Source organism: Carcharhinus amblyrhynchos, chromosome 9 (assembly GCF_965287045.1).
Source record: "Carcharhinus amblyrhynchos chromosome 9, sCarAmb.v2.hapA, whole genome shotgun sequence".
NCBI lineage: Eukaryota > Metazoa > Chordata > Chondrichthyes > Carcharhiniformes > Carcharhinidae > Carcharhinus > Carcharhinus amblyrhynchos.
In genome coordinates, this window is record NC_137332.1 from 45,667,873 (window position 1) to 45,690,087 (window position 22,215).

General features: G+C 42.9%; 1 protein-coding gene across 2 annotated transcripts in view; it reads left to right on the forward strand.

Annotated features, from left to right (window-relative positions):
* The window catches only part of scp2a (sterol carrier protein 2a), a 90,765-nt gene that overhangs the window by 24,789 nt on the left and 43,761 nt on the right, over positions 1-22,215 (forward strand). For both annotated transcript variants that reach the window (XM_080195548.1, XM_080195550.1), the window contains exons 10-11: positions 5,823-5,970; positions 10,187-10,294. In XM_080195548.1, the coding sequence (XP_080051674.1) occupies positions 5,823-5,970; positions 10,187-10,294 (256 nt within the window). The remainder of the gene's footprint in view (positions 1-5,822; positions 5,971-10,186; positions 10,295-22,215) is intronic.

The window sequence follows — 22,215 nt, forward strand, 5'->3', positions numbered from 1 at the left end:
GTCAAAAGATTTTGAATCCAGGGCTGCTGGGCAGGATGAACTTTTTATGATGCTGAAAATCGGGGCCCCCACAAGCGGTCAGGAGGATGGCATTTTACCAGTTTCCCCTTCTATCCCACTTGCCTGGAAGAAGTATTGCATTCTTATGGCATACTGGGGCCAATCCTTCACTCACACATCATAAGTTTCCAGTTTCTCAAACAATAGCATTTTCAAGATCTCCCTTCATTGTCTTACTGGGTTTGTTGAAAGGCAAAGCTGTCCAAAACTTTTCTTGTATGACTCAGGAAGCCCGACTGGAAAGGAACATAAGAACATAAGAAATAGGAGCAGGAGTAGGCCATCTAGCCCTTCGAGCCTGCCCCGCCATTCGATAAGATCATGGCTGATCTGAAGTGGATCAGTTCCACTTTCCCACTTTCTCCCCATAACCCTTAATTTCCCTGTCTATCAGAAACCTATCTACCCGTGACTTAAATATATTCAGCGAGGTAGCCTCCACTCCTTCAACAGGCAGAGAATTCCAGAGATTCACCACCCTTTGAGTGAAGAAGTTCCTCCTTAACTCTGATCTAAACTGCCTGCCCCCTTATCTTGAGGCTGTGGCCTCTAGTCCTGCTATCCTTTCTAAGCAGGAAGAATCTCTCTACCTCTACCCTTTCTATCCCCTTCATTATCTTATATGTCTCTATAATATCCCCCCTCAGCCTTCTAAACTCCAACGAGTACAGACCTAGTCTATTCAGTCTCTCTTCATAGGCCAACGCCCTCATCTCTGGTATCAGCCTAGTGAACCTTCTCTGCACTCCCTCCAAGGCCAATATATCCTTCCGCAAGTGCGGCGACCAAAACTGCACACAGTACTCCAGCTGCAGCCTCACCAGTGCCCTGTACAGTTGCAGCAAGACCTCCCTGCTTTTATATTCTATCCCCCTCGCTATAAAGGCTGACATTCCATTCGCCTTCTTGATCACCTGCTGCACCTGCAGACTGGGTTTTTGCGATTCGTGCACAAGGACCCCCAGGTCCCTCTGCACCGTAGCATGCTGCAGCTTTTCGCCTTTTAAATAATAATCTCTCCTACTATTATTTCTACCAAAGGAACATAGTTTATTACAGAACACAAAGTAAAACCAGTACCATGGCTACCAGGGCAGTGATTTACCATAACTTGAATGATATTTTAATCTTGCCTCACTAGTCCCAGCAGGGGACTACAGCTCAGCAGGCCCAGTCCTGGGCTTGCCTTATGAAAGGCTCAGGTGATGAGTTTCATTGCCTGTTACCAGCGGAACTCTACTCAATGAGCCCCATGGACATTGTCCGATTATTACACTGACATAGAGAAGAAAGATCCCAGGAATTGTAACAGCAGAAGTAGTTTAGGAGAATTGGTTTTCCAAGAACTGCCAGATTCAAAGCTTTGACAAAAAAGTGTAAATACAATTCTTGTTGCAAAATAGCACTTCTAGAGCATGACAAGATTAAAAAAAATTCAAGTTATGGTAAATCATTGCCCTGGTAGTTCATTCTAAATGTATCCTTTTACTCTCTTTTCCCTCTTTGATTTAAGTTTTTGGTTGCCTGTCTTCCTACGTCCTTTTTTGACTTGTCATCTGTTTCTTTTTTAATTATGCCTTTTGGGACACTTTTCCAGATTAAGAGTATTAAATAAATGTAAGTTCCTGTTGATATTGCGAGTACTTACAGTGAGTTTCCAATGAAATGGGCCTACTATATATTTAATCTAATTTATTATTGTCTTGTCAGATATATGCCATCATCAGGTTTTTTTTATTTGTTCTTGGGATGAGAGCATGGGCAATGTTTGTTGCCCAACCGGAATTGCCCTTGAGTAGATGTAGTGAGCTACCTGCAACTGAGTGGCTTACTAGGCCATTTCAGAATGAAGCAGGTAATTGCGGGTTAAGAGTCAGAAGTAGGCCATATCAAGTGAAGGCAGCAGTTTCCCTCCTCTGGCTGAAGAATGTTGGTGAATCAGATGGGCTTTTGTGAAAATGTGGTGGTTTCATTATCATCATTAATGAGACTTGCTTTTTTATTCCAGTTTCGCTAATGAATTAAATTAAACTTCTCCCCCCCCACCCCCTCTCCCCAACAGTCATGGTGGGGTTTGAACTTGCCTCTCCAGAGTCCAAGCCTCTGGATTATAAATCCAGTAACATTATATTATGCTCCCATCTCTCTTTTTAGTATCTCTTTACCAACCTTTGACAAACTCTGATGAAACCAACTATGAGTTCTGTTACTGTCCAGAGCACAGCATCTTACAGGGTGCTGGAAAGGACAATCTCATTGTCATGAGTGGCTCCAGTGCTCGTGTAGGCGTTGACATGAGCATTGTCCTGAAAAGGAGTTATTGGTAGGCATGACATACCGAAGTGCAAAGTGAATGAAATATTGCTGATTAGGATGGTTTGCAGGCGAATCGAAAATTACATGGATGCAGCCAAACATTGGCATCTGATCAGTCACATACTGGTCCACCGCAATTAACAAAATGAAATGTTTTGTACTCCAAGCAAAATCCACGTAGCAGCCCAGATCTTCCAGTTTTTGGATGATTGTATCCCAGAAGATGAGCAGAGATGTTCCAATGCAAGAATTCCGCAGGAATTGCCTGGGAAGTTTCCACTTCCGATAGGCAATTCCCTTGCATCTGGAATCTTCCAAAAAAAGTCTCAAACACTTGAGTTACAGTCAGAGACTTCAGTGGCTTCTGACTCATTTATCTGGATAGTTACCCAGGATATGTTAGACAGAGAAAGACTGTATCTAACTCCTAGGTAACAATACAATTGACCCTCCAACACCCTGCCTCAGCCCTCTGTTTGTTCCCCAATGCCCTACCTCCTCCTTCTTCTCCACTGTGCCCCCCCCCACCACCTGAGCCTCCAATTTTCTCCACCTCCTCCTTACTCTCCAAATGGCCCCCTCTAGCTCCCACCTGAACTACCCCCCCAACCCTCTGTTGCTCCCCCAATCATTTTGAGGACCTCAGACTCCACTAACCCCCCTGCTTCCCCTGCTCCCAAGACAGTCCTGAGCTGACCTCATCACTCTGCCACCCATTCAATTGGCAACCTGTCCAATTACGTCACTCACATTTATTGACAAACACTGTGTTAGTGAGTAAAGACTTACCAAAATATAGCAGCTTGTGCTGTAAAAGGGGGTGGGTGTGCTGCCCCCGCTGCCGCCCCCCCACCCCGGTGATCCCAGAGCAGGCATGTCCCTCTGCATTTCTGAAGAGGGATCTGGTACACCGAAACCTGGTGTTGTCAGACTTCTTACCTTGTAAGTCCAAGCCAGAAATGCCGCACACTGACATTCTGTGTAAAAAAAAAAAATTGGGTTGGAGTGGTGATGTGGTTATTCCTGCTCCCTGAGAAGATTCAGCCCTTTGTTAATGAAATTGGTAAATTTTTGTTTGAATGAAAATGTTTGGTGAAACAAAACATTAGTGAAATTAATGCTCTTCACAGACACAAGAACCTAGTAAAGCTTCTTGAGATTATGGATTGATGGCATTGGACTGCACAACATCAAAACAGCTGCTGCACTTAAGATTTTAGGCCTAATGACAAAAAGGAAGATTATTATGGAGAGCATATTCATTATATTAATGGCTGGCTTTATCTCTATCTCTTTTAGACACAGTTGGTATGGATTATTGTTGTCAGCTTGACGTATTTTGTTCCCAAATTGTAGGGTTATCTTTTTTAAAAAAAACCAAAGTATTATTATTTTGATTAATTATAATTTATGATTAGACTAATTGCTGCAACATATGGTTAAGTAAGATAGCAGACAAATAACAGAGGGCCGTAAGGGTGCCAGTTCCATCAGCATACACTCATTGTTGAACCAATAACATCTACACTGGCTCAGATACGTTCATCAGATGGATGGATGATAGCTGTATACCCAAAGATCTCTGCTGGGTGAATTGGCCACTGGGTCACAACCTTCTGGACACCCAAAAGGACACCTGCAAGCAAAACGTGAAGAAGGCAAAAGTTGACACTAAGAATTGGGAGATTGTCGCTCTTAGCTATGCCCGCTGGAGTCTTACTGCTTGGAAGAGACGAGCAGAATTAAACGCTCAGCTGGCTGAGAAGAGGGCCCCGAGGAAACCGAGACCAGCAAAGTGTGCGCTTCTCAGTCCACTGTCTTCCCCTGCAGCAGCCGTGACAGACATTGCCATGCCAGAGTGAGACTCCCGAGCCACAGCAGGCAATGCTTAACGCAGTTAACAGCACAGTGCAAACCAAGGCTGCTGCCAGTCTGGTTACCATCAGACAAGTGGGTTAAGGAATGTGAGCTTCATGTAAAAGAGTTGAATGTGCTTTGATTTTTGTTCATCCATTGTGTGAGCACCAGTGAAGCTAAATTTTGGCTGAACCACCTGTAGCGTTTTAAGGGTGAGAAAGAGTCAACTGTGGAATGAATACCCTCTTTTATGATGAGTCACATGTGCTCCATGTAGTTCGCTTGAAAATAATCGTACCCAGTGTTGACAATTACAGGCTACATCTAAGATTTTCACTTGTGAGTGAGTATATATAATATTTCACATCAAGAACATAAACATGTTTAAAAGCAGAGAGCTAGAATTAGGTTCTTGTTTATTCGTAATAGATTTCATGTGGTACTCCAGCCAGCGTTGTGTGGCTATTTTACAGTCTAACCGCTATAGGATCTCATTGGTGACTGGAAAACTTGTAAAATATGTGCAAGCAAAATGATTGAATCAGGTTCTAGTTGGTAAGTACACCATTTATGATAGAACTGACCCATTCAGACTCTTGTGTGTCATTAGCTAGCTAATCATTGCAAGAATGGTATCAAGAGTGCATCTTTCAAGTTGGTATCCAGGAACTAGGCAGGAGGAATCAGGAGATCTCCATTGGAATACATATACCTTGGGCAAGAATGTGATGTGGGGTGGCACAGTGGTTTGCACTTCAGCATCACGATTTCTGGCTTGGGTCACTTTCTGTGTGGAGTTTGCATATTCTCCCCATGTCTGCGTGGGTTTCCTCCAGATGCTGTGGTTTCCTCCCACAGTCCAAAGCTGTTTGGTTAGGGGGATTGGCCATGCTAAATTGCCCCTGAGTATCAGGGGGACTAGCCAGGGTAAATGCTTGGGGTTATTGAGATAGGGTCTGGGTGGGATTGTGTTGGTGCAGACTCGATACACTGAATGGACTGTAGTATTCTAGGATAGGCTCGATGGAAATACCCCTACAGTTAAATAGCCAGTTTTATACTCCACGGGTGGGATTTTACAGCATCGCCCGAAGTCAACAAACATTTCAATTGTCTGCCCCTCGCCAGCTCCGATTCCGTGGCTAGTAGAATTCCTGCACTTGTTTTGAATTGTACTGCAAGGATTATCAATGGAGTTAAGTATGGATGGCACAGTGGTTAGCACTGCTGCCTCACAAAGCCAGGGACCGGAGTTGAATTCCCAGCTTGGGTCACTGTATGGAGACCTCACATTCTGCCCATGACTGCGTGGGTTTCCTCTGGATGCTCTGGTTTCCTGCCACAATCTGAAAGATGGGCTGGTTAAGTGCATTGGCTATGCTAAATTTTCCCTCAATGTGCTTGAACAGGTGCCGAAGTGTGGCGACTAGGGGATTTTCATGGTAACATCATGTAAGCCTACTTGTGTTACTAATAAATACATTTTAAACTTGTACTTTGGCACACTTATCACTGCCTCAGCATAGACTAATACACTTAGGTTAGAAAGGAAGAAAATGAAAGAGATATATGTTATTTTTACTTTGCAGGTTGGGTTCGACATGACCAAGGAGGCAGCAAGAAGATGTTTTCAGAAAGCTGGTCTCAAGCCTAGTGATGTGGATGTCATTGAGCTTCATGATTGCTTCTCTGCTAATGAGCTCATTACTTATGAAGCTCTTGGGCTTTGCTCTGAAGGTAATTATTGCTTTTAGTTAATTATTTATTTGTACTGCAACTTAACTTACGATGGTTCTATTAATGAGTTATTCTTGCCACAAGCAACATGTTCCTGGGAAGAGTGATATGAGCTGAATAAGTTGTGATTGGAGGTTTATTAAGAAATATAATGTTTCTTGTTTGATATAGGCCAGGCTACTACCTCACCCGCCTTGGAATGGGCGCGGGCAAGGGGCTGACAACAGAAATCTTTGTTGACATTGGGGGGGAATTTCCAGTCTCGCCGAAGTAAGGCTGCAAAATCTCACCCATAATGTCCTCTTTAGGCTTGTGAGTTATAGGTATTAATATTAATTTTCCTGTTTATTCTTTATACATTTACATAGATTATTTTCCCATTTTGGTTGTCATTGCTGTTACAGCAGCAGGGTATTTGGCTAAGAACTGGCTAAATAAAAGTTTAGATTTAAAAATTAGAAAAAAGTAATGAAATCAGCCTTTTCCCATATTCAGACCTGCCCTTGCATGCTGTGCGCAGAGCATACCATTAATTGACTTCCCAATTTCTTTCATCTTTTTACAGAAGCATTTGTAACTCCCTCGCTCCTGACCCCCGGTTATTGAAACAAACCTGGATTACTCCAGGAAAGCTATCTCACCAGTGATCTTTTACCCAGTTTGACTGGATAACCCCTGTACGCCATTACCTGAAAGTGGCAGTTCTGTATGCAAAACCCACTTCTATTTGGATGTTTTAAATGAATTGCTAATTTTCTTATTATGCACTGTGAATATGCACCATTTGCAATACATTTGAAACTGTCTTGAAATAATTTTATACACTGCAGACTTCAAATGTAGATGACATTCGTCCCATTAATCTAACTAGATTGAAATTCTATTTCTATCAGTGCACTAACTAGCTGCGCCTCTAATCTTCCTGTTTTTTTCAAGAAAAGACAATTGTGCTATATATCAGTATATACTATAATATGTATGTATGTGTGTGTGTATATATTACGTATGTGTTTGTGTATGTGTGTATTGGGCGGCTCAGTGACACAGTGATTAGCACTGCTGCCTCACAGCACCAGACACCTGGGTTTGATTCCCTGCCTTGGTCACTGTTTGTATGGAGTTTGCACATTCTCCACCTGTCTGCGTGGGTTTACTTCAGGTGCTCCGGTTTTCTCCCGCAGTCCAAAGAGCTATGAAGAAAGATTGGATTGGCTGGGGCTGTTTTCCTTGGACCAGCGAAGGTTGGGAGGGACCTGATATAGGCTTATAAAATAATGAAGGGTGTAGGTAGGGTGGATAGGAAGGCACTTTTTCCAGTTAAGTTGAGAAACCTCTGTTACCCAGAGGATGGTGAGAGTCTGAATCAAAAACTCTCATAAAAGTTAAGAAGTATTTAGATATTCTCTTGCACTGCAATAATATCCAGGGCTATGGCCAAACACTGGAAAATGGGATCAGTGTAGTCAGATCATTGTTGATTGGCATAGACGCAATGGGCTGAATGGCCTCCTTCTATGCTGTAAAACGCCAATGAATATATGAAATGAAAAAGGCATCTGCAAATTATAGTTATGATATTTTTGTTGTGCATCTGTGCTGACTTATAAATGACCAATTATTGTTACTTGTTTTGTAAAATGTGTTCTTTGCTGCTTTCCATTAGATATCTCATTATATTGAATTCTCTGGAGCTCGGGGATTATTGTGTATATGTTAATTTGTGCATTGGTGTGTTGTTGAATCTCACTACAGCAATGTCTTGGGAATTGAGGCATGAAATTTCTGCTAAGGTCACAACTGGTAAAATGCACGTAGAATGAGTTGGACACGGAACAGTTTTGCCTTGGTAAACTTATGCTGAAGTTTCTGCACAAACTCCTCTGTTTAGATTGGCCATGCTAAATTGACCCTGGTGTCAGGGAATTAGCAGGGCAAATATGTGGGGTTACGGGGTTAGGGCCTCGGTGAGATTGTTGTCAGTGCAGGCTCAATGGGCCGATTGGCTCCTTCTACATTGTAGGGATTCCACGGATAATATAATTTTTTAATTCATTTATGGGATACAGACATTACTGGCTCGGCCAGCATTTACTACCCAGCCCTTGTTGCCCTTCAGAAGGTAGTGTGAGCTGCTTTCTTGAACTGCTGCAATTCATGCCCACAGTGCTGTTAGGGAGGGAATTCCAGGATTTTGACCCATCAACAGTGAAGGAATGGTGATATATTTCCAAACAGGATGGTGACTGACTTGGAGGGGAACCTCCAAGTGGTGGTGTTCCCAGGTTATCCTTCCTGATGGTAGTCATCATGAATTTGGAAGGTGCTGCCTAAGGAACCTTGGTGAGTTCCTGCAGTGAATCTTGTAGATGGTACACATGGCTACCACTGTTTGTCAGTGATGAAGGACATGAGTGTTTGTGGAAGGGGAGACAAGTGGGCTGCTATATTCTAGATGGTGTCTGGAGTGTTGTACGAATTGCACTCATCTAGGCAAGTAGGAAGTATTCCATCACACTCCTGCTTTGTGTCTTGTAGATGGTGGACAGGCTTTGGGGAACCTTCTAACTTGCTTTGGTAGCCACAGTATTTATATGGCTAGTCCAGTTCAGTTTCTGATCAATGATAACACCCAGAATGTTGATAGTAGGGGATTCAGCAATGATAATACCATTGAATGTCAGAGGTGATGGTTGGATTCTCTCTTGATGGAGATAGTCATTGCCTGGCATTTGTGTGGCGTGAATGTTACTTGTTACGTGTCAGCTGAAGCCTTGATATTGTCCAGGTCTTGCTACATTTGAATATGTGTCTGAGGAGTCATGAATGTTACTGAACATCCACACTTCTGACCTTATGATGAAAGGAAAGTCATTGATGAAGCAGCTGAAGATGGTTGGGCTTAGGACACTACCTTGAGGAACTCCTGCAGTAATGTCCTTGAGATGAGATGATTGCAGAGATCCTTCCCTTGCACGACACCCCTCCCACCTTCCCCCTTGCATAGGCTTCCCCATCATAGCCCCATCCTCTTGGCAGTGCCTCAGGCACATCTATGGTGCCCTACCTGCCTCCGCCAGTGTGCTAGCTGGGCACTGGTCCCCGCTACTGCAGAGCAGTAGTGATTCTCACGGGTGTGACATTACACCAGTGAGGGCAGAAGCATCCCGGAGGGTGGAGGCAGCTGTGCCGAACCCGGTAACTACATGTAAATGTAGTCGATTCCATGTAAATAGGTTTCGCACTCTTTCTGGGCATAAAGCCATTCTTGACTGGCGAGTAAGATTGTGCCCATGATTTTCCATTTGTAGCTTTCTGATTACCTACTAGACAATTTATATCATATGGTGTGGTACTGAAAAGTTTAAAGTTTAGTTACTAGAGTCACAAGTAGGCTTACATTAATAATGCAGTGAAGTTACTGTGAAAATCCCCAAGTCGCCACATTCCTGTGCCAGTTCGGGTACACTGAGGGAGAATTTAGCATGGCCAATGCACCTAACCAGAATGTCTTTTGAAAGTTGGGAGGAAACCGGAGCACCTGGAGGAAACTCACGCAGACACAAGGAAAACACGCACACTTCACACAGGCAGTGACTGAAGCCAGGAATCAAACCCGGGTGCCTGGTGCTGTGAGGCAGCAGTGTGAACCACTGTGGCGCTATACTGCATACTATACAAATGTTCTAGTTTGCCAACTTCGTTATGGATAGTGCTGAGGATATAATAATAAGTACTACATTCCTTACAAGGAAACAAAGTCAGCTACAGTTTGCATTCCTGATTGCTGTTCAGCAGCCTGTATTGTAGAATGCGTATAGGAGGATGTTGAACACAAGGATTTGTCTTGACTGTGATAGCTCCTACATTGAAGTAGCTTGATAGCATTCATCATCTGGACTCACAAAGATTTGTCACTTGACTGTTGTGTCAAAGTTCACATATGCACTATCATGCCAACGTGAATTAGTACCTGCAGAAGATTAAGTCACAGGCAGAAATTTACCATGGCAGTTCGAAAATTACTTAACAGGTTCTACCAGAATTGAAATGGTGAACATTAGAAGCATTTAAAGCTTTGTCACTGAAATGTAGAAAAAAATGTCAGCATTCATATAATGGTTTATCAGGTACCCTGGTCTCCTGAAACATATTTCACAGTAATGTTAATGTTTCTAATGCTTTTTAATTTAAAGTTGGTTGGTATTTGTTCTTCTAGGTGAAGCTGCACAGTTGATTGACAAGGGAGATAATACTTATGGTGGAAAATGGGTCATAAATCCAAGTGGCGGACTGATATCAAAAGGACACCCATTGGGTGCTACAGGTATTCTTATGTACAGATAGATATGCCAAACAGATTGGTCTGAGCTGTAATATTGCTTGCTGATTGAAAGTGATCTGTTCATCCCCAGTTATTTCTTTCACCTCTCAGAGCAATTAATTATCGGTGAAGGATAATTAGTGCATTCTACACTCTGTCTGTGGGAACTCTTCAATGTGACTTGCTGCAGCTTTCTCCGTTTGATAATATCATCGTTGCTGGGTGACTGGAAACCCTGTTAATTGGATGCCAAATTCAAACAAAGAGCAGGAAAGGGGAAATCCATGCCACACCAATAGCTCGAACTTTGTGGGCAACTTTCTGCAAGGCTTTGCTGCTGACTGAAAAACCTCGATTGTTAGTATTCTCCACACTGACACTTTGGGCGGAATCTTATCCCCGTTCATGCTGGTGGGATTTTCCCATCCTGCTGCAGTAAGGGAGATTTAGCTGGCTGCCAAATTCTCCAACCTTGCCGCAGCGGGAATGAGGTCTGAACGGTCAGTACGATCGCACCCTTAGTGTAAGAAATTAATAGTAATCTTACTGATTGCAACACATCTTTGGGCTGATGTAATGCAATATGGTATGTGTTAATTGAACCAAGAAGAAAGAAATCAGGGGTGCATTGCTGTTGAGCATATGAATGTAGGAATAGAGATAGGCCATTCTGCCCCTCAAGCCTGCCCCACCATTCAGTTAGACCATGGCTGATTTGTGCTTCAACTTCATTAGATCCATAACTCTTGATACCCTTAGCTAACAAAAACCTCGAGATCTCGGTTCTAAAATCTCCACTAGTCCCAGCATCCACAGTTTTTTGGAGGAGGGAATTCCAAATTTCGATTATCTTTTGTACGGAGAATGTGCTCCTGATATTGTTTCTAAATAGCTTGGTTCTAATTTTGATTTCCTGATCAGAGGAAACATTTCCTCTGTACTCGCCTTCATGAATCCTTGTGACATTTTAAACACTTCAGTCAGATCATATGTCGATCTTCTCTACTCAAGGAAATGCAAATCAAATTTATACCTTCATAATTTAGCTTCAATTATGGTTGGAGTCATAGCTAGCATGAAGAAAGATGGTTGTTGCAGGTCAGTCATCTCAATTCTAGAACATTAATGCAAGAGTTCCTCAGGATCGTGTCCCAGGCTCAACCATCTGTAGTTGCTTCATCAATGATCTTCCCTCTAAGATAAGGTCAGAAGTGTGGATATTCACTGATGAAATGTTCAGTACCATTTGCAACTCCACAATTCCTAAAGCAGTCCATGTCTCCACGCAGCAAGATCTGGACAGCATTCAGGCTTGGGCTGGTACGTGGCAAGTAACATTTGTGCCACACAGGCAACAGACAATGACCACTTCCAAAAGGAGAAAGTCTAACCATTACCCCGTGACATTCAATGGCATTACCATTGCTGAATCCCCCACTATCCACATCCTGGGGTTACTATTGACCAGAAACTGAACTGAACAATATTTAAATATTGTGACTGCAAGAGCAGGTAAGAGGCTGGGAATTTAGAAACAAGTGACTCACTTCCTGACTCTCCAAAGCCTGTCCACCAGTGTGATGGGACACCCTCCACTTGCTTCAAGACGTCAGCTCACCACTATCACCTCTGGGGAATTAGGGATGAGAAATGGGTGCTGGCCCAGCCAGTGATTCTCACATCTCATGAACAAATAGGGGATTTTCACAGTAACTTCATTGCTGTGTTAATGTAAGCCTGCTTGTGACGCTAATAATTAAATAAAATAAATGTTAAAAGCCCCAGTGTCACTCTGTGAGTTTGGATTGAGCTCTTCAAAGACCAGTGCAACTTTCCTCAGGTAAGGTGTCCAAAACTGAACACACTGCTCTCAAGAGTTCTGACCAAGGCATTATACCTGAATTAATGAACATTATTGAAAACTTGAAAGGTTACCTGGGTTGCTGGTAGATTAGCTTCTTGAGTTAATGCGACATACAGATGCATTAAACAAAAGGAGGGTTATAGGGAACTTGAAAGAGCGCATTCCACAGAAAATTGTTCTTAAACTTTACACTCTCTGATCAGATGACACACAAGCCATTTTTTTTCAACTACTTTCATCTAATTCTATAATGGGTTGTAACCTACAATAAATAGGTTCTGATGCTGTTTAAAATAATGCTGCTCGTAACTGGACACCACCAACATCATTGGAATTACCATCACCTTTAAGTTGCACACCACTTTGTCTTCAATACAAGGAAAGTTTATTATCGTTCTCCAGGCAAGTTTTCTCCAATTGTCCTGTGGAAATATATCGTTTCTTGTATTTCCACTAATGCACAAACTGTATTAGTGAATTTGTAAGTGCCAATTTACAAAATAACATTGTTGCTGAGTCTCTTTCAAATCATTGTAACTCCAGGCAACCATTAGTCAGGCACCAGGAACAGTTGCGCACATGCAGTTGACTTGCACTGCATCTGCACACATTTTCCTACCACTGATGTCATGGTGAGCATCCATTAGTCAATGTCAGCCCTCTCTCCATCACGATATGCCTGCTGTTGGCCCATTCCCTCCGTCACCTCGCGCCCTAGCTGGCCCTCTCTCAAGCCTCGCCTGGCATATACTCCCATTTCTGGCCGTTGCGAATTGCAGTCTTATCTGACCATTACCAGGATGCCAAAATAACAATGCATCTCACAACATGCAAGGCAGCCTTTAGATCAGATTTTGCAAAATTCTAATGCAGAAAATTACATTGCTTAAGCTGGTGAACGTTTTTTGCCGCATGGGAATTAATGTGCAGCAAAGTTTACTGACTTGTTTCTGACATGGCACCTAATCCAGAGGAAATTCCATACATCTGCCTCAGCTTTTCTGCAGACATGTTATTTTAACAGCCAAAGCTCTTAAAAATCAGACACTGGCTTTGATATCACAGGCAGTGCAGATATATGTGCAAAAAGAGCATCCTCTGCAGTTGCAGCATCACCAAACTCAGCCTTTACAAAATGCACAGAAGATAGTTTTTTTTTAAGCACATCTTCATGCACACTTTTCCCATGGGTAGTAGCCAGGAAGGATTTGGAGCTAGCTGACTATTCGTCTGCTGAGCTGCATCATAAGCAGACCTTCCATGACCAGCAATTCCTGGCATGGGACCTGAACCTACAATTTCTAAGCCAGAGGTAGGAATGTCACCATCGCACCAGAAGACATTCACTGCAGGCCAGTCTGAGGAATTAATAGATTGTCATATCTGAGTCTTAAATCACATGCCACAATGGAAATGCAGTAAGATATCAATGTCTCTGTTTTGAGAAGTCTGGAAAAACAAATTGAGCAATTACTAGACCAAAACTCCCCAAAGTGAGGAGGGTTTAACTTGTTTGTTTCATAACCTCTCAGTCTGTAGTATGGAAAGAGGATTCATGCCAAATAAGAGTAGGCTGGCCAGCTCTCCAGTTTGCCGATGACGAAGCATCATTTTCAAGAAGAAAATCTGGACCAGAAAACCCAGTTTTGGACTCTAGCTTTTCTTTAAAAGCTTTGTGTATATGTAAGCAGCCCAATTCCTTACATGATCAGTGGCTTCTTAGAAACTCTTCTGCCCTTTTGAGTTGTGGATTGAGTAAGAAGTCATGGCAAGGCAAGAGCACGAAACTTGGCAAAAAGACAGTTTGTCATATTGAACTGTGCACATTTTTCCTCATTTTGTGGCTTCCACTTTTGCATTCCATGGGATGAGGTTGTTGGGGGGAGGCCCAGAGGCCCTGAAATGAAGGTGATTGCAGGACCCACTAACTGTAGCCCCTGCCTCTAGCCTGGTCTTTGTCAGTATTCATACATACATTTTTGTGTGTATAGGTGGAATATAATGCTCACCGGTCCTCCCCACCCAAATTCAGTCAGGGTTGGGGTGTCGGTCACTACCTTCTGCCCCTCAGCCAACTAAAGCTCTTAAGCGACCAATTAAGGCAGTCATGCCTTGCTATGGAGGGAGGGTGCTGAAGACAAGCTTGACTGGGACATGAACAGGGGAATCTGGCCAGGACAAGGGCAAAGGGGTGTTGGGCTTGGATAGAAGCAGCGGGTGGAAAGGGAAGTCGGGCCTGGCTGGAGGGAGTGGTTTTTAGGCCTGGCTGGGGTTGGGGGAGGAAGGATATCAGACCAGGTTGTCTGGTGGGGATGGGGAGTCAGGCTGAGGGAGTGGGTGCAGATAGGTGTTGGGCATGGCCTGGTGGGGTTGGCATGGAGGGGAAGTGGGCCTGGCTGAGTGGCAGGGCAGAAAGGTCAGCATTCAGGCCATTGGGAGATGGAGTGCCCATTGGGGAGGTGGGGTTAGTCAGGTTATGGGTAGAGACTCCTGTGGGAGTAGGGAGAGAGAGTCCATGGAGATGGGGTGGGGGTGCTGTGCTAGCCAGGGGGCTGTTGTGTTCTGCTGGCAGGGAAGAGGGGAGTGGGCGGTAGTCGGCGTTCCCATGGTGAGGAGTGGTGGGGGTAAATCCAAAGGGTTGGTAATCGGTGGGTCTGGAATATAACTACCAAAAGACAGAAGTAGTTTTAATTCATCTAAACTTTTCTGGGTAACTATTGCTGTAACAGTCAGAGCCATCCGAAGTTTGCAATTGAACTTGTATTTTCGGATGTTTCCCAGTGCATGGCAATTGCCTATCGGAAGTTTGTGCTTCCTGGGCAATGCTGTTCCATCTTTATTCCGAGCCCTGGAGCTTGGAATTCACAGCATATTGAATAAAAGCAAAAAATGCTGGAAATACTCAGTAGGTCAGACAACATCTGTTGAGAGAGAAACAGAGTTATGCTTTGCTGGCGATATTGCATTGTTTAAAGTTTATTTATTAGTCACAAGTAAGTCTTACATTAACACTGCAATGAAGTTACTGTGAAATTCCCCCAGCTGCCACACTCCGGCGCCTGTTCGCGTCAATGCACCAACTAGCACGTCTTTAAGACTGTGGAAGGAAACCAGACCACCCGGAGGAAACCACGTAGACATGGGGAGAACGTGCAAACTCCACACAGACCGTAACCCAAGCTGGGAATTGAATCCGGGTCTCTGGCATTGTGAGGCAGCAGTGCTAACCACTGTGCCACTGTGCACACCCACTCCCTCGGTCTAACTCCCCTTCCCCACCAGGCCCTGACAACCAGATCTGATACCTTCCTCCCCCAACCCCAGCTATATTGGCTAATATAACAGTCTGTAATCTATTTCCAAATGTACCTGATTTTTGTTGTTCTTTTCAATCCCAATCCTGGTTATTTTTCCCTATTTTATGAATGTTTGCAGAGGAAGATACTCCAGTACAGTACAAGTTGCAACTTAGTGACGTATTCTGTGTTCTATGCTTGGTGTCCAGTGGGAACTGCACTGGACCCTGCCAAACTCTTTTCGCTCAACTCATTTTTTTTTCCAGTCTCTTTAAAATTGTCCAAGAGAAAAAGTCTTTCATCCCATCTGTTTAGGCTTCACTCAAATTTGGATGGCTCAAAAGTTGCTATGAAATTATTTACCTTTGCTGCTTCCAGTTGGCAGGTGTACTGATATAAAGACAATTGTAAATCTACCGGGTTAGTTTGCCAGTTCTACAATTCCCTCGTTTGAAAAACTGTGAAATGTATTCAGACTGATGAAATGACTATTTCTTGGATTTGAGTTATGCTTGTTTCAGCCTGTTATTAGTGATCTTATAGCCTTTGTTTATTGGCTGGGAACTAAATTCTGATTGCACACCCTATCAGCTTAGTAAGGTTTGGATATTGACACTTTCCAAAGACAAAACAGAGTAGCTTAGCTTCTTTATGAGCAAGACTACTGTGCCCGTTTCTCTATAAATATTTACCATCTTGTGCTATACTGCCATTGCTGGAACCCATCAGCCAGTGGAACCTGAGAGTAACCGTGTACTTTATACAGATTCCGGAGACCAATGTCTCTAAAAAATGTCCCTTTTACTCATCAGATCTTTGTAGTATTATTTCTCCATGTGATATTTTTCTGAAAGATTGGATCGTGTTAGCATTCAAAGAAAGGGAAAAGTAGGTCACTGCTGAGTTAGCTGAACTCAGACAGGTAGTGATGGGGGGGTTATGGTTGTCCTCAGCAACTCTGGTATATTAGGGGTAAAAGCTAAACCAGCATTCATATTCCTAGTTGCTTATTCAGTGAGTTCTGCTGGAAAATACATTTGTGGCACTGCCAAAAATGAGGACAGGCCCAGCCTCTAATATATAATTGAATAGATCGTTGGCATGATCTGTACATGCGCATGAAGAATGACCACTTAATCAGATACTGAATGGCTGCATGCGTTTGAAACCATGGCCGCGATTCTCCCAAAAGCACTGAGTTGGCAGGAAAATTGTTTTAGATCCTGACTGTTTTGTCAGTTCAGCTTCTCACCTGAATCTCCGCACACTGGGCACTGCAGAGGTCACAGTCGTGAATATCATTAAAAACCCAGGGGGCGGGGCCTATTTGCTCCAGAGTCTTACAGTCTGGAACTCTGCACATGTGCAGTGGCTCTGATCTGTCAGAGCTCAGGACCTTCGCAGTGCTGCCCCTCCAGCCTTACCCACGGCAATTCCCGACCTAACCTTGACACCACCACCAGCACCACCACCTCCCCACCCGCCCCCACCCTCATCATCCCGGAGTGCCCCGATGTCCAGCCCCCCCAGCATTGGCGATCACCCCGGCAGACACCCCCCCCCCCCCGCCCCCTGCCCAAGAGACAAATCCCACCTGGCAGACCACACCTCACCCACACCAATCGCTGCCCTCCATTCCAGACCGATCCTATCTGTAGAGTAGCAGTGGCACCCCCTACACCCACCGATTGTCCCTAGACCCTGCTCCTTGGCACTGCCTGATGCCCAATGGGCAGGGGCACTTTGCCCCTTGGATCGTGCCAGGGGGCACAGGCTGGTACTGCCTGAGTGCTCATGCCCAGGGGGCATCACTTCCCCTGCCACCCAACCCCTTGGGGGCCCCAATTCACTCCCATTCATTCTGGCAGGGCTTCCCACTAGGTTCCTGGACATGGGGAGGTAGTCTAAACTCCACCGGAATTAAGTACTTCTGGCCGGCTGGGAGATTCAATCGGGACCTGAAAGTTCCTGATAATTAGATTTAAAATACATTTAAAACATATTTTAAAAAAAGATTCAAATTGCTTACCAGCCTATCCACCGGTTTCCAGCATAGTTTGATTGTTCACCTGTCTGGAGATGCGCATGCATTCCCAGCGCATGCGCAAATCCCAGTGCAAGGCCAGCGACGCACATCTCCCACTGCAACCAGCCAGAAAAGTTGCAGGTTGTGATGGGAGAATCGCAGCGTATGTTCTAAGATAAGTCACCACCTTCAGGACATGAAGGAAGAAAATAGGAGAGAATTTTTAACACCAAACCTGAATTTTTCTGATTTTTTTTCAGTGATTTCTATAAAAATTCCACAGAAATCTTTTGCCCTCGTTAACATACCATACACTACAGTGTTAAAGTACAGCTTGAATCGTGTTATTGAAGTTGTGCTAATTCTGAATGGACTCTACATTTATGCCCAAAATTTCAGATGCTCCAGATCTAAAGTCATACTTCAGGAGTTTCGTGTCATTCTTAAAAATATATCTTTATGGCATCAGAATATCTTACTTTCAAAATTGAAAACTCCCTTGGTTGAATTTAGAAAGAAATGCTGTGTCGTGTTCATAAATGGTGGTCTCCAAAGCTGTAGTTTCATGTACAAAGAGGAAAATGAAGAAGGAATATGGGTTAAATGAGGTGCTTTCCTTTGGTCCCAGTGCCTGGATGGGATTGTGGTCAGTACCGACTTGATGGACTGAATGGCCTCCTTCTGCACTGTAGGGATTCTATGAATAATAGATTTACAGTGCTTTATTAATATATTAATTCGCTGTTTTCTATTCGTTTTAAGCCAATTTGTACATTCTCTCCATATGTTGGTTGAATTTTACACATTCCCCGAGGTTATGAAAATTCAATATCACGTTAATAGCCTCAAAACCAAACTAATCTTTCACTTGCAAGCTGACAGGTGTCCATTTCGTGAAAGTAACTTACTAAATGCAAATCAACATTGTCATTTTTTTTAATCCTCCCTGGCTTTACATCCTTATTTATATATTTTTAGAAACCACCCCACATCTTCTGATTAATTTGCTTTTCATATTTTACCAGCTTGAGTCTTCTCCTAACATTTTACATCAAACTCCATCTGGAAAGCATATTCTTTGGCTTCATAACAGGAAATTAATCTTTTTTTAGACGCCCCATATGGTCACCATATTAGCAGTGACCAATAATTTTACTATTGAGAATTTGTCGGTTGGAAGATTTTAACAGGATGAAAAAACTGCCAGTCAGAGGTCATTTCTTTTTATTTTACAAATTGCAGAAGGCGCAGTAAAAGCTATGCATTTTATTGATTTTGAAATGGAGTTTTAACATTGTCCCTGGTTTGAATTTTTCTACACATTGTGCATACAGATATAGTTAGAAAAGCAGCTGAATTGTAACAGGGGAATGCATGTAAAATATCATAATTGAAACATAACAATAATCTTTTTCTTAATCTTGACCAGAAGTCATCATCTTGTGGGATACAGTAACAGATGTTCTCCAATCTAATGGTGGTCTTTTGATACTCTTTGCGGTCAGGAACTAGAGGGTTTCTGGCATTACTGTAACTACTCTAGCAGGGTTCAGTTCTTGTTGCAGTGGGCTGGAAAGTAGGATATGAAATAAGAACAAGTGCTCTCCTAATATGCAATGGGCTTAGTGGCTATATCACAGTAGCTTGGAGACTTTTTGCTCTCCCAACCCAAAGATACTGAAATTACTCAAGTTGCAATACTAATTTTTGAATTTTGATGCTAAGTGTTGCTAGGTGACTCCAATCATGGGAGAGAGGGAGCTTGAACCTCTCTAAACTCAATATTTAAAATGTTCATTTCCAGCAGAACTCACTGGATAGCAAGGAAATCCAAAATATTTTCCTTTTCCTAATCATTGAGCTGACTTTGATCAGCTAATTCAATAAAGGATTGAACTTGAAATGTTCCTGTATAGTCCAGATCTCAACTGGAATGGATGAGATCCCCTTTATGGCATGAACACTCCTGTTCTTAAACAATAATTTTGTTCTCTGGCTTACATCAGCAACACCATCATCATCATCATGGCCACAAAACCAGGACCTAAGATCATCATTTATCTCAAAGAGAAAAGTTACCTGAGAGTGGCAGGGAAGATTGCGTCAGATAGTTTCATATGTTTGCCACACAGATCCGTTTCTCAACTTCTATATGTTCATATTGTCAGCTCACTCGCAATCAGGAACTCACAGGTGTTTTTACAGAGAAACTTAGGAAATAGAAGCAGGAGTAGGCCATTCAGCCCTTCGAGCCTGCTGCACCATTCAGTTTGATCAAGCTGATCAATATCCTGATCCCGCCTGCCCCCCTCCATATCCCTTGGTCCCTTTAGCCCCAAGAGCTATATCTAATTTCTTCTTGAAAACGCCCAATGCTTTGGCCTTAACTACCAAAACATTGTGTGATTTCAAAAAGAAATTGGATATAGTTCTTTGTTTTGTTTTAGTGGGAGTCAGGCCCTCCAGGATAATCAGGGACATGGAGAAATTAATGTTCTTTACTTGTCGATGTGGCAGTAAAAGGATACCTCTCAAAAATAGAATTTTGTTTCAACTTAATTGATGAACATATGAGAGAGAGTATATAGAGGGATATGTTGTTGAGATGAAGAAGTGAAGTATGATGGAAGGAGGCAGGTTTGGAGCACAAGCACAGAGCTGTTGGGTGTCTGGCTGATTTCTATGCTGTCAAATTCAATGTAATTTCTTAAAATGGAAATATGTTTGCTTTTTCTGATCTTCTCTCTGTGACAGAGTTAAGCCAGCTGGTAAAAATTAGGAGTTCATATTCCCAGTAGATATTGTGAACGCACGTATTGTATATAATAAATATGTATATATTTGGCAGGTGCATGAGACCATTCATCAGTGAAGGGGGATGGAATATCATTTGAATCATGCAGCTGAAAAATAAATTACTTTATCAACATTTTTCTGTCCCATCTGTTGCACATCATTCAAAAACATGGCTTATATTTTCAGTTAAAACCAAATTGCTAAGATAATTTTCCAGATTTATGATTATTTTCATGTTACCAGTATAGAAGTAATTCTACATAACGAATCTTGTATGTGCTATTTCACAAAAATACATTTAATTTCGATCTCGAGGCCCCAAAAATCTTCTGCTTTTTCCAATATCCTCTTTATGAGGAAATATAGAATCAGTAGCGCGGGCAATATTAGGAACAGCTGTTAGCCTTAGTAATGTTCCTGCTGCTCTTCAAGTCCAGCTATTTCCTTCCACCATTTATCATGTGATTTAGAATCATTGCTCCTTCACAAACACTGTTTCAGAAAGCCCACACTGCTGTTCTTACTAGATTGAAAAAAATCCTGAATTTGATTGTTATACACTGCGATAGCACTGGAAAGGATGCAGAGGAGATTTACCAGGATGTTCACTGGGCTGGAGAATTTTGAATATGAAGAGAGATTGTTTTTCTTGAAGCAGAGGAGACTGAAAGGGGACGTGACTAAGATGTTATAACATTTATGAGGAGCATTGGTAGAGTAGACAGCAAGAAACTTTTCCTCTTGGTGGAGGGACATAGATTTAAGATAGGGGCAGGAAATTTAGAGAGGATGTGAGGAGAAACATTTTCACCCAAAGGATGATGGGAGTCTGGAACTCAAAATAAAAGGGTGGTGGGTGCAAGAACCCTCACAACATTTAAGGAGTATTTAGATGTGCACTTGTGATGCCAAGGCACGCAAGGCTATGGGCCAAGTGCTGGAAAATGCGATTAGAATAGTTAGGTGGTTTGTCTTTGACTAGTGTAGATGTGATGGGCTGTGTACCTCTATGATACTGCAGTTATTAGTTCACCAATATCCTCCAGCTGTCTTTCTCAGTAACGCCTTGTGTTTCTCATCGGCTTCACTGTTGCGAGTTTCTGACATGGGTCTTCGTGTAACTCAAAAGACTGATTTTCAACTGAAGGTATTTGGATACATGGGGCAGGACTTCCCACAAAGAGGTTGGGGATTCAGAGTGCAGGATTTGTTTCCTTTTCTTTCCTTCTCTGTTATCATTTTGCTTCAAGATTAAGGTGTTGGGATTCAAAGCACAACGGAGCTCAGTGGACAAGTTGTGGCTAGTTTGCTGATCAAGCTTCTCCCACTCTTTAAACCCAATGCTATTGTGCTTTAAGGAGCTTGAGAATTTCCTTGAAGTACTTTCTTTGTCCTTCCCTAGAATTGAGAAAACAGGATTAGCCAATCAGATGATTTCAATAGGGTGGATGTTGCTGATTTTGCAGGAGTTTTGTCTGAACATCTGTGGAACTGGCTTCAAAAAGGATACTGGCATATATTTGATTTTCTCCCCCTTGAAGCCAAAGGATGTGGTAGAGATGTTGCTGATGGAATTTTTCCAGCACTCTTACCTATTATTAATACACGGTCTCGGCCTCACTGCAGTACAGGAGTGCACTGATGATTGCTGCTCTGACCGTGAAGAATTTTGTTGACTTGGAGGTCTTTGTTGTCAAACACTCGCTGCTATAGTTTGTAAAAGGCTGAATAGGCCGCTGATCCAGTGTTGGATCATCTCATCAAGGTTGGGCGTGAAAGCATTGGCTTCCACTAACTGGTGATCAGGAACTAACAACAGTCGATGTTTATTAATGTACCCAAGCAGCTCTAACATGCTGTGTCTCTGACTGTGCTTTGGGAGAACTCTCACCCTCTTGAGACATGACCCCTTGTATAGCTGTGTTATTCCCACATCTGTGTA